At 47.1% G+C, this 12,857-nt stretch overlaps 1 protein-coding gene across 1 annotated transcript in view; it reads left to right on the top strand.

Moving 5' to 3' along the window:
* Positions 1–12,857, top strand: part of sytl3 (synaptotagmin-like 3) — a 224,266-nt gene that overhangs the window by 68,121 nt on the left and 143,288 nt on the right. Inside the window, exon 8 of the mRNA XM_067989558.1 lies at positions 5,732–5,780. Coding sequence (XP_067845659.1) covers positions 5,732–5,780 — 49 coding nt within the window. The remainder of the gene's footprint in view (positions 1–5,731; positions 5,781–12,857) is intronic.

Genomic DNA, 12,857 nt, shown 5'->3' with positions numbered 1-12,857 from the left:
CTGAGTTTTTGTAGGAAGTCTGTAGTGTCACGACAGAAGCTGGGGGTTCCCTGTACGATGGGTTTCAGGATGCCCTCGATGTATCCAGAGAGGTTCTCACACAGGGTTCCGTTGCCTGATACGATGGGACGTCCGGGTGTGTTGGCTTTGTGTATCTTTGGGAGGCAGTAGAAGTCTCCCACGCGGGGATTACGTGGGATGAAAATGCGTAGGATGCTTTGAAGGTCTGGATCGAAGGTCTTGATCAGTTTGTTGAGCTGGTGGGTGTGTTCTTTGGTCGGATCTGCGGGTAACCGTCTGTAGTGTTCCTGGTTGTCCAGTTGTCGGTATGCTTCTTTGCAATAGTCTGTTCTGTTCTGTATGACTATGGCTCCTCCTTTGTCCGCTGGTTTGATGACGATGTTGCGGTTACAAAGTCCATGTAGACCACGTCTACTGCACAGCCCTCATCTATCTTCTTGGTTACCCCTTCAAAAAACTCAATCAAATTCGTGAGACATGATTTTCTACTCACAAAACCATGCTGACTGTTCCTAATCAGTCCCTGCCTCTCCAAATGCCTGTAGATCCTGTCTCTCAGAATACCCTCTAACAACTTACCCACTACAGATGTCAGGCTCACCGGTCTGTAGTTCCCAGGCTTTTCCCTGCCTCCCTTCTTAAACAAAGGCACAACATTTGCTACCCTCCAATCTTCAGGCACCTCACCTGTAGCTGTCGATGATTCAAATATCCCTGCTAGGGGACCCACAATTTCCTCCCTAACCTCCCATAACGTCCTGGGATACATTTCATCAGGTCCCGGAGATTTATCTACTTTGATGCGTGTTAAGACTTCCAGCACCTCCCTCTCTGTAATATGTACACTCCTCAAGACATCACTATTTATTTCCCCAAGTTCCCTAACATCCATGCCTTTCTCAACCGTAAATACCGATGTGAAATATTCATTTAGGATCTCACCCATCTCTTGTGGTTCCGCACATAGATGACCTTGTTGATCCTTAAGAGGCCCTACTCTCTCCCTAGTTACTCTTTTGCCCTTTATGTATTTGTAGAAGCTCTTTGGATTCTCCTTTGCCTTATCTGCCAAAGCAATCTCATGTCCCCTTTTTGCCCTCCTGATTTCTCTCTTAACTCTACTCCGGCAATCTCTATACTCTTCAAGGGATCCACTTGATCCCAGCTGTCCATGCATGTCATATGCCTCCTTCTTCTTTTTGACTAGGGCCTCAATCTCCCGAGTCATCCAAGGTTCCCTACTTCTACCAGCCTTGCCCTTCACTTTATAAGGAATGTGCTTACCCTGAACCCTGGTTAACACACTTTTGAAAGCCTCCCACTTACCAGACGTCCCTTTGCCTGCCAACAGACTCTCCCAATCAACTTCTGAAAGTTCCTGTCTAATACCATCAAAATTGGCCTTTCCCCAATTTAGAATTTTAACTTTTGGGCCAGACCTATCATTCTCCATAGCTATCTTAAAACTAATGGAATTATGATCACTGGTCCCAAAGTGATCCCTCACTAACACTTCTGTCACCTGCCCTTCCTTATTTCCCAAGAGGAGGTCAAGTTTTGCTCTCTCTCTAGTCGGGCCATCCACAACAAATTTCTCTCCATCCAAGCCCCAAATGCTATGGCTGTCCCAGTCAATGTTGGGAAAGTTAAAGTCCCCTACTATTACCACCCTATTTTTCTTGCAGCTGTCTGTAATCTCCTTACATATTTGCTCCTCAATTTCCCGTTGACTATTTGGGGGTCTGTAGTACAATCCTATCAAAGTGATCTCTCCCTTCTTATTTTTCAGTTCTACCCATATAGACTCCGTGGGCGAACCCTCGGATATATCCCCTCTCACTACTGCCGTGATGTTCTCCCTAATCAAGAACGCAACTCCCCCTCCTCTCTTACTTCCTGCTCTATCTTTCCTATAGCATCTGTACCCTGGAACATTGAGCTGCCAGTCCTGCCCCTCCCTTAGCCATGTTTCAGTAACAGCTATAACATCCCAGTCCCATGTACCCATCCATGCCCTGAGTTCATCTGCCTTGCCCATCAGACTTCTTGCATTGAAATAAATGCAGTTTAATCTAGACTTCCCTTGGTCTTTGCCCTGCTTTCTCAGACCATCTGTCCGGTCATGTTTTGTACACTCTCCCTTACTGCCTTTTGTTTCTGTCACCACTTTACTACCCACTGACTTCCTGCATCGGTTCCCATCCCCCTGCCACATTAGTTTAAACCCTCCCCAACAGCACGAGCAAACACTCCCCCTAGGACATTGGTTCCAGTCCTGCCCAGATGCAGACCGTCCAATTTGTACTGGTCCCACCTCCCCCAGAACCAGTTCCAATGGCCCAGGAATTTGAATCCCTCCCTCTTGCACCATCAACACGAGGGAGAAACTTACTTGACCTCCTCCCCACCAATCTACCTGTCCATGACAGTATTGGTAGAAGTGACCACCGCACAGTCCGCATGGCGACGAAGTCCCATCTTCGTACTGAGGATACCATCCAACGTGTTATGTGGCACTACCACCGTGCTAAATGGGTAGATTCAGAACAGATCTAGCAGCTCAAAACTGGGCATCCATGAGGTGCTGTGGGCCATCAGCAGCAGCAGAATTGTATTCCAGCACAATCTGTAATCTCATGGCCTGGCATATTCCTCACTCTACCATTACCAACAAGCCAGGGGACCAACCCTGGTTCAATGAGGAGTGTAGAAGAGCATGCCAGGAGCAGCACCAGGCGTACCTAAAAATGAGGTGCCAACCTGGTGAAGCTACAACTCAGGACTACATGCATGCTAAACAGCGGAAGCAACATGCTATAGACAGAGCTAAGCGATTCCACAACCAACGGATCAGATCAAAGTTCTGCAGTCCTGCCACTTCCAGTCGTGAATGGTGGTGGACAATTAAACAACTAATGGGAGGAGAAGGCTCTGTTAACATCCCCATCCTCAATGATGGGCAGAGTCCAGCACGTGAGTGCAAAAGACAAGGCTGAAGCGTTTGCAACCATCTTCAGCCAGAAGTGCCGAGTGGATGATCCTTCTCGGCCTCCTCCCGACATCCCCACCATCACAGAAGCTAGTCTTCAGCCAATACAATTCACTCCATGTGATATCAAGAAATGGCTGAGTGCACTGGATACAGCAAAGGCTATGGGCCCCGACAACATCCCGGCTGTAGTGCTGAAGATTTGTGCTCCAGAACTAGCTGCGCCTCTAGCCAAGCTGTTCCAGTACAGCTACAACACTGGCATCTACCCGACAATGTGGAAAATTGTCCTGGTATGTCCTGTCCACAAAAAGCAGGACAAATCCAATCCGGCCAATTACTGCTCCATCAGTCTACTCTCAATCATCAGCAAAGTGATGGAAGGTGTCGTCAACAGTGCTATCAAGCGGCATTAGTCACCAATAACCTGCTCACCGATGCTCAGTTTGGGTTCCGCCAGGACCACTCGGCTCCAGACCTTTTTTTTTATTCGTTCACGGGATGTGGGCGTCGCTGGCAAGGCCGGCATTTATTGCCCATCCCTAATTGCCCTCGAGAAGGTGGTGGTGAGCCGCCTTCTTGAACCGCTGCAGTCCATGTGGTGACGGTTCTCCCACAGTGCTGTTAGGAAGGGAGTTCCAGGATTTTGACCTAGGGACAATGAAGGAACGGCGATATATTTCCAAGTCGGGATGGTGTGTGACTTGGAGGGGAACGTGCAGGTGGTGTTGTTCCCATGTGCCTGCTGCTCTTGTCCTTCTAGGTGGTAGAGGTCGCGGGTTTGGGAGGTGCTGTCGAAGAAGCCTTGGCGAGTTGCTGCAGTGCATCCTGTGGATGGTGCACACTGCAGCCACAGTGCGCCGGTGGTGAAGGGAGTGAATGTTTAGGGTGGTGGATGGGGTGCCAATCAAGCGGGCTGTTTTATCTTGGATGGTGTCGAGCTTCTTGAGTGTTGTTGGAGCTGCACTGATCCAGGCAAGTGGAGAGTATTCCATTACAGCCATGGTCCAAACATGGACAAAAGAGCTGAATTCCAGAGGTGAGGTGAGAGTGACTGCCCTTGACATCAAGGCAGCATTTGACTGAGTTTGGCACCAAGGAGCCCTTGTAAAATTGGAATCAGGGGGCAAACTCTCCAGTGGCTGGAGTCATACCTAGCACAAAGGAAGATGTTAGTGGTTGTTGGAGGCCAATCATCTCAGCCCCAGGACATTGCAGGAGTTCCTCAGGGCAGTGTCCTGGGCCCGACCATCTTCAGCTGCTTCATCAATGACCTTCCCTCCATCATATGGTCAGAAATAAGGTTCGCTGATGATTGCACAGTGTTCAGTTCCACTCGCAACCCACTTTCCCGTCCTATCCCCATATCCCTTGATTCCCTTAAGAGTCCAAACATCTATCAATCTCAGTCTTGAATGTATTCAATGACTGAACATCCACAGCCCTCTGGGGTAGAGAATTCCAAAGATTCACAACCCTCTGAGTGAAGAAATTTCTCCTCATCTCAGCCCTAAATAGCCGACCTCTTATCCTGAGACTATGGCCTCTCTTCTGGACTCTTGGGATTCTTATAGGTTATTTGCGCAACCCAGACCAAAATACGGCCAATACTCACAAAAAGAACTTCTATAAGCTTTTGATAAAGTCCCACACAAGAGGTTAGTGTGCAAAATTAAAGCACATGGGATTAGGGGGAATATATTGGCATGGATTGAAAATTGGTTGACAGACAGGAAACAGAAAGTAGGAATAAATGGGTCTTTTTCTGGGTGGCAGGCAGTGACTAGTGGGGTACCACAGGGATCAGTGCTTGGGCCCCAGCTATTCACAATATATAGCAATGATTTGGATGGGGGAACTAAATGTAACATTTCCAAGTTTGCAGTCGACACAAAGCTGGGGTGGAATGTGAGCTGTGAGGAGGATGCAAAGAGGCTCCAATGTGATTTAGACAAGTTGGGTGAGTGGGCAAGAACATGGCAGATGCTGTATTACGCACTTCTATAATTTTCCATTTTGATATCCAGCAATGCAGTCAGTTGGTTGATGGCAAGCAGCAACATTTCATCATCCATGGGCTGATCTTTAAGTTGTGCTGTGTTTTCACTCCACTTACTGCTAGCTAAGCCCCTTGTTTGCCTTGTACCTGGAGCATCCTTGATCTCTCTCCATTGTCAATTCCTGTTTGAGCTAGGGGGTGGGGTAGTAAAATGAGTTTCAGGGGAGATTTAACAAGACAAAAAAACAGGTGAGTGAGCAAAAAGATGTTAAACACCGTACTCAAACGCTGACACTCCATTATTAATTTCTAATCAACAAACCAACTTGCTTTGAAAGTCTGTGTTGCTGGGAGATTTCAGACTATCGCTATATTTGAAGCTAACAGTCTATTTGTCTAAAAAGAATCCTCCCCTTTGGGTAGAGCTTCTAATTGATGTGCTAAACTTTGCACCATGATTTTCCAGTACATGCTGGCAGTGAGTCAGATTTGGTACAAATCACATCGATACACGCCAAAGGTTACATGCAGCCATGTTTATGAATGTCAGGATTGGCTCCAAATCTTCCCACAAAACACAGTATGAGTGGCCAGCAACTGAGGTGTGTGACTCATAAGATACTGTTGAAAGGTTGCTGTTATTGTTTGTGATATGCCAATTAAACCAGCTTTCCAATATTGCTACAGAGTACTGAAACTGCCGAATATGTTTTCTCTTTCAGTAATATCGCCATTGTACCTCCTACTCCCCCACCTGCAGGATATCCATTGGTAATGTACGGCCACAATGGCAGATTTATTATTGATCAACTAGAAACTCATGTTGGACAAATCCATTCCTCTTTACTCTGTCCCCTTCCGTTTTCTTTCCTTCTTCCTATCTGTTCCCCACTTGGTCTGACTGACTTAGAACAGATAGTGTGAGAGCCATAAACTCAAACCATTTGTACCCAATAGATGATGTGCTTTATGCCCATTGATCTCTGCTCATCCAGGGATTCTTTACATTCACCCAGCAAGGTTCCAACTCTTTCCCTTGGTCCTTGTGTCCTAGATATGAGACACTTCATTGTCCTTCCTTGTTTGCATGGTAGAGCTGACCACTGGCCTTTAGTCTCACTGCACGTTGCCATTGATTTCAATACTAACACCTTGCACTTCTATCACATAACAAATTGCTCCTAAGCGCTTTGTACATGAGAGAACAGACAGAAAAGGTTTTGAGGCGATTTTTAAAAGTGGGGCGGAAGGTCGCAAGGTGAGGAGGTTCAGGGAAGGAATTCTCAAAGGAGGACCCAAGATGAGCCTGATCAGGGCTGGGGGAGGGGGGAGATGAGGGAGAAGTTGCAAAGCGATATGTATCTAGACGAGGGAGAGGCTGGGCATTGGAGGAGTTTGCGGCTGAGGCAGTTAGTCTTGATCCTTGAGATGAAAAGTTCCATTAGACCCTTGCACTTGGCATTGGAGGCGAGGATGTAGGGCATGGCGTAGGAAGTTGGAGAAGGCGGTCAACCATTGAGAAGAAAAACTTTGATTTGTACTTTTATTTTATTTTTGCCTTGTGGAGTTCACATGGCAAGTGTTGGATCCCAAACCAAATCAAAAGTATTTGCTCATCCCTAGAAATATGAGCAATGAAGGTATACACCAGTCACTCATCTCTAATCACTGTAGCAAGTGACTGACCCAAATATAACTGACTTTGCAAGTAACTGCTGAATAATACTGGCTTCAAAGTAATGGAATGGATACGTTCACTGTGAAGCCAAAACAGGAACAGTTCCATCAATGGTCATTCACCCATCCCAGACCCAAATACAGCCAATGCTCACAAGAAGAACTATAATTTTCTATTTTGATAACCAGTAATCTGCATTGATTTTCAAATAGCTGGGTATTTAATGAGTTGAATGATTTACTAATGCTTTGGATATTGTTGAGGGGGATGACTTATCAGGGGAGGGCAGCAGCAGCCAACTTCCTGGCACCAGGGGTAGCTCTGCTGCACAGGCTAGGAGGAAAAAGAGTGGAAGAGCTATAGTGGTAGGGGATTCTATCGTAAGGGGAACAGACAGGCGTTTCTGTGGCCGTAAACGTGACTCCAGGATGGTTTGTTGCCTCCCTGGTGCCAGGGTCATGGATGTCACTGAGCAGCTTCAGGGCATTCTCCAGGGGGAGGGTGAGCAGGCAGAGGTCATGGTCCACATTGGGACCAACGACATAGGTAGGAAGGGAGATGAGGTCCTGCATCAAGAATTTAGGGAGCTAGGTAGCAGATTAAAGAGCAGGACCTCAAAGGTTGTAATCTCTGGATTACTCCCAGTGCCACGGGCTAGTGAGTACAGAAATAGGAGGATAGAACAGATGAATGCGTGGCTAAAGAGTTGGTGCAGGAGGGAGGGTTTCAGTTTCCTGGATCACTGGGCCTGCTTCTGGGGAAGGTGGGACTTGTACAAGTCGGATGGGTTGCATCTGAACCAGAGCGGGACAAATATCCTTGCGGGGAGGTTTGCTAGCACTGTTGGGGGGGGTTTAAACTAACTTGGCAGGGGGATGGGATACAGAGTGGAGCTACAATAGGGGGTGATGTGCAGCCAAATATTGAGAAAAAAACAAGTCAGCTTGGAAGACAGGGCAAATATGTAAAAGCAAGGCTGGATGGCATCTATTTTAATGCAAGGAGTCTTGCAAATAAGGTGGATGAACTGAAGGTGTTGATAAACACATGGGAGTATGATATTGTTGCTGTCACAGAGACGTGGTTGAGGGAGGGGCAAGACTGGCAGCTCAATATTCCGGGGTACAGAATCTTCAGGCGAGACAGAGGGGGAGGTATAAGAGGAGGGGGGGTCGCAATATTAATTAAAGAATCAATTACTGCCATAAGGAGGGATGATATATTAGCAGGTTCCTCTAATGAGGCCATATGGGTGGAGCTTGAAAACAAAAAGGGGGCAAGCACTTTGATGGGAGTGCACTATAGGCCCCCAAACAGTCAGGGGGAGATAGAGGAACAGATATGTAGGCAAATCTCAGAAAATTGTGCAAATAATAGGGTAATAATAGTGGGGGATTTCAACTTCCCCAATATTAACTGGGATACTCAGAATGTAAAAGGCTTAGAGGGTACAAAATTCTTAATGTGCATCCAGGAGAGCTTTTTGAGCCAGCATGTAGAAAGTCCTACAAGAGAGGGGGCGGTACTGGACCTAATTCTAGGGAATGTGGCCGGCCAAGTGGAAGAAGTGCTAGTAGGTGAGCACTTTGGTGACAGTGACCATAATTCGGTGAGATTTAAGGTGGTCATGGAAAAGGACAGGGAGGGGCCGGAAATAAAGGTTCTAAATTGGGGGAAGGCCGATTTTAATAGGATAAGGCAGGATCTGGCCAAAATGGACTGGGATCAGCTGCTTGTAGGAAAATCCGCATCGGAGCAATGGGAGTCTTTCAGAAGGGAGATTGAGACCATACAATGGCAACATGTTCCCGTAAAGGTCAAGGGTGGTTCCAAGAACTCCAGGGAACCTGGGATGTCAGGGGATATACGAGAATGGATTAGGAAAAAAAGGAGGGCTTTTGGCAGGTACAAAAGGCTAAGGACGGAGGAAGCCCTAGAGGAGTACAAAAAGTGCAGGGGGATACTTAAAAAAGAAATTAGGAGATCAAGGAGGGGCCATGAAAAAACACTGGCGAGCAAAATAAAGGAAAATCCTAAGATGTTTTATAAGTATATTAAGGGTAAGAGGATAACTAGGGAAAAAATAGGGCCCATTAGGGACAAAAATGGCAATCTGTGTGTGGAGCCGGAAGATGTCGGAGGGGTTCTTAATGAATTTTTTGCATCTGTTTTCACTATGGAGAAGGACGATGTAGACATAGAAATACGACAGGGGGACTGTGATATACTCGAACATATTAACATCGAGCGGGAGGAGGTATTGGTGGTTTTAGCAGGCCTAAAAATGGATAAATCCCCAGGCCCGGACGAAATGTATCCCAGGCTACTGTGTGAGGCAAAGGAGGAGATTGCGGGGGCTCTAACACATATATTCAGAACCTCTCTGGCCACAGGGGATGTGCCAGAGGACTGGAGAACCGCTAATGTAGTACCATTATTCAAGAAGGGGAGTAGGGAAAAACCGGGGAACTACAGGCCAGTGAGCCTAACATCAGTGGTAGGAAAATTATTGGAAAAAATTCTGAAGGACAAAATTAGTCTCCACTTGGAGAAGCAAGGATTAATCAGGGATAGTCAACATGGCTTTGTCAAGGGAAGATCATGTCTGACTAATTTGATTGAATTTTTTGAGGGGGTGACTAGGCGTGTGGATGAGGGTAACGCAGTGGATGTGGTATACATGGATTTCAGTAAGGCCTTCGATAAAGTCCCGCACAGGAGACTGGTCAAGAAGGTACGAGCCCATGGAGTCCAGGGTGCCTTGGCACTTTGGATACAAAACTGGCTTAGTGGCAGAAGGCAGAGGGTGATGGTCGAAGGTTGTTTTTGTGACTGGAAGCCTGTGGCCAGTGGGGTACCACAGGGATCTGTGCTGGGGCCCTTGCTGTTTGTGGTCTACATTAACGACATGGATATGAATGTAAAAGGTATGATCAGTAAGTTCGCTGATGATACAAAAATTGGTAGGGTGGTAAATAGCGAGGAGGATAGCCTCAGTCTGCAGGACGATATAGATGGGTTGGTCAGATGGGCGGAACAGTGGCAAATGGAATTTAACCCGGAAAAGTGCGAGTTGATGCACTTTGGAGGGACTAACAAGGCAAGGGAATACACAATGAATGGAAAGACCCTAGGCAAGACAGAGGGTCAGAGGGATCTTGGTGTGCAAGTTCACAGATCCCTGAAGGCGGCGGAACAGGTAGATAAGGTGGTAAAGAAGGCATATGGGATACTTGCCTTTATTAGCCGAGGCATAGAATATAAGAGCAAGGAGGTTATGATGGAGCTGTATAAAACACTGGTCAGGCCACAGCTGGAGTACTGTGCGCAGTTCTGGTCGCCGCACTACAGGAAGGATGTGATCGCTTTGGAGAGGGTGCAGAGGAGATTCACCAGGATGTTACCAGGGCTGGAGCGCTTCAGCTATGAAGAGAGACTGGGAAGATTGGGTTTGTTTTCCTTGGAGCAGAGGAGGCTGAGGGGGGACATGATTGAGGTGTACAAAATTATGAGGGGCATAGATAGGATGGACACTATGGAGCTTTTTCCCTTCGTTGAGGGTTCTATAACAAGGGGGCATAGATTCAAGGTAAAAGGCGGGAGGTTTAGAGGGGATTTGAGAAAGAACTTTTTCACCCAGAGGGTGGTTGGAGTCTGGAACTCACTGCCTGAGAGGGTTGTGGAGGCAGGAACCCTCACAACATTCAAGAAGCATTTGGTTGAGCACTTGAAATGCCATAGCATACAAGGCTACGGACCAAATGCTGGAATATGGGATTAGATTAGACTGGGCTTGATGGCCGGCGCGGACACGATGGGCCGAAGGGCCTCTATCCGTGCTGTATAAATCTATGACTCTATCTATCTATGACTCTAATGCAATCCTTCTGATTATTCTGTTTTCAATTTTATTTTGTTTTCAGGAATGTACTATGTTCATGCCAGCATATTCCATGCACTGGAACTCACTATACAGAAGACACTGGCACTCTTCCCCTTCCTTCTCCAGTTCATGCTGCTACTGTTGCTCCTCTCCCAGTTCATACTGACAATCTTCCTCCTTCCCCAGTTCATGCTGACACTTTTCCTCTTCTTCCCATTTCGTGCTGGAACTCTGATTGTGCCACAGTTCATTCTGGCACTCATCCTCCTCCAGTTCATATTGGAACTCTTCCTCCTCCCCCAGTTCATTCTGGCACTCATCCTCCTCCAATTCATGCTTGTATTCTACTCCAATCCCCAGTTCATGCTGACACACCTCCTACTCCACCCTCAGTTCCTCTTGAGACTCTTCCTCCTCCCTTCAGTTCATACTGACACTCAATGACTGAGCATCCACAGCCCTCTGGGGTAGGGAATGCCAAAGATTCTTAACCCTCTGAGTGAAGAAATTTTTCCTCATCTCGGACCTAAATGGCCGACCTCTTATCTTGAGACTATGACCCCTAGTTCCAGAATCTCCAGCGAGGGGGAAACAGCCTCTCGGCATCTATCCTGTCAAGCCCTCTAAGAATTTTATACGTTTCAATGAGATCACCTCTCATTCTTCCAAACTTCAGAGAATATAGGCCCATTCTACTCAATCTCTCCTCATAGGACAACCCTCTCATCCCAGGAATCAATCTAGTGAATCTTCAATGCACCCCCTCTAAGTCAGGTACATCCTTCCTGAGGTAAGGAGACCAAAACTATACACAGTACTCCAGGTTTGGTCTCACCAGACCTCTGAAGACTGCAGCAAGACCTCCTTTCTCCAAAACTCCAACCCCCTTACAACAAAGGCTAACATGCCATTTGCCTTCCTAATTGCTTGTTGTACTTGCATGTTAACGTTCTGTAATTTGTGTACAAGGATACCCAAATGTTGATTGTATGATTTATATCAATCAGTGTTAAATGTATTCAGGTGGTGGGTATCCTTTTCATAAGTAAGCTTAGCGAGGGTGTGTGTGTGTGTAAGGGGAATCTCTATAAATAAAGGCTTGGAAACAACTAAAGACCAGGCTCCAGTATTCTATCCTTCACCACATGGCTATCCATTTGTAACACCAAATCCCTCTGACTACCAACATTTACCAGTCTCTCACCTTTTAAAAAATATTCTGCTTTTCCATCCTTCCCACCAAAGTGGATAATTTCACATTTCCCCACATTATACTCCATCTGCCACCTTCTTGCCCACTCACTTAACCTGTCCATATCCCCTTGCAGCCTCTTTGTGTTCTCCTGACAGCTTACTTTCCCACCCAGCTTTGTATCATCAGCAAACTTGGATACATTACACTCGGTCCTTTCATCTAAGTCATTAATATAGATTGTAAAGAGCTGAGACCCAAGTACCGATCCTTGCGGCACCCCAGAAGTTACAGCCTGCCAACCAGTAAATGTCCCGTTTACCCCTACTCTCTGTTTTCTGTCCATTAACCAATCCTCAATCCATGCTAATATATTACCCTGAATCACATGAGCCCTAATCTTTGTGCAACAACCAGTTCATACTGCCGCTCTTCCTCTGCTCCCCAGTTCATACTGACACTTTTCCCCATCCCCCCAGTTCCTACTGACTCTCTTCCCTATCCCCCCAGTTCCAACTGACACTCTTCCCCATCCCCCCAGTTCATACTGACACTCTTCCCCATCCCCCCAGTTCCGACTGACTCTCTTCCCTATCCCCCCAGTTCCTACTGACACTCTTCCCCATCCCCCCAGTTCATACTGACACTCTTCCCCATCCCCCCAGTTCATACTGACCCTCTTCCCCATCCCCCCAGTTCATACTGACACTCTTCCCCATCCCCCCAGTTCATACTGACACTCTTCCCCATCCCCCCAGTTCATACTGACACTCTTCCCCATCCCCCCAGTTCATACTGACACTCTTCCCCATCCCCCCAGTTCATACTGACACTCTTCCCCATCCCCCCAGTTCATACTGACACTCTTCCCCATCCCCCCAGTTCATACTGACACTCTTTCCCATCCCCCCAGTTCATACTGACTCTCATCCCCATCCCCCCAGTTCCTACTGACCCTCTTCCCCATTCCCCCAGTTCCTACTGACCCTCTTCCCCATCCCCCCAGTTCCAACTGACCCTCTTCCCCATCCCCCCAGTTCCTACTGACTCTCTTTCCCCTCCTCCCAGTTCATACTGACACTCTTCCCCCTCCTC

Source organism: Heptranchias perlo, chromosome 8 (assembly GCF_035084215.1).
Source record: "Heptranchias perlo isolate sHepPer1 chromosome 8, sHepPer1.hap1, whole genome shotgun sequence".
Lineage (NCBI taxonomy): Eukaryota > Metazoa > Chordata > Chondrichthyes > Hexanchiformes > Hexanchidae > Heptranchias > Heptranchias perlo.
The sequence above is the reverse complement of the archived record's forward strand: the minus strand, read 5'-3'. Positions and strand labels throughout refer to the sequence as shown.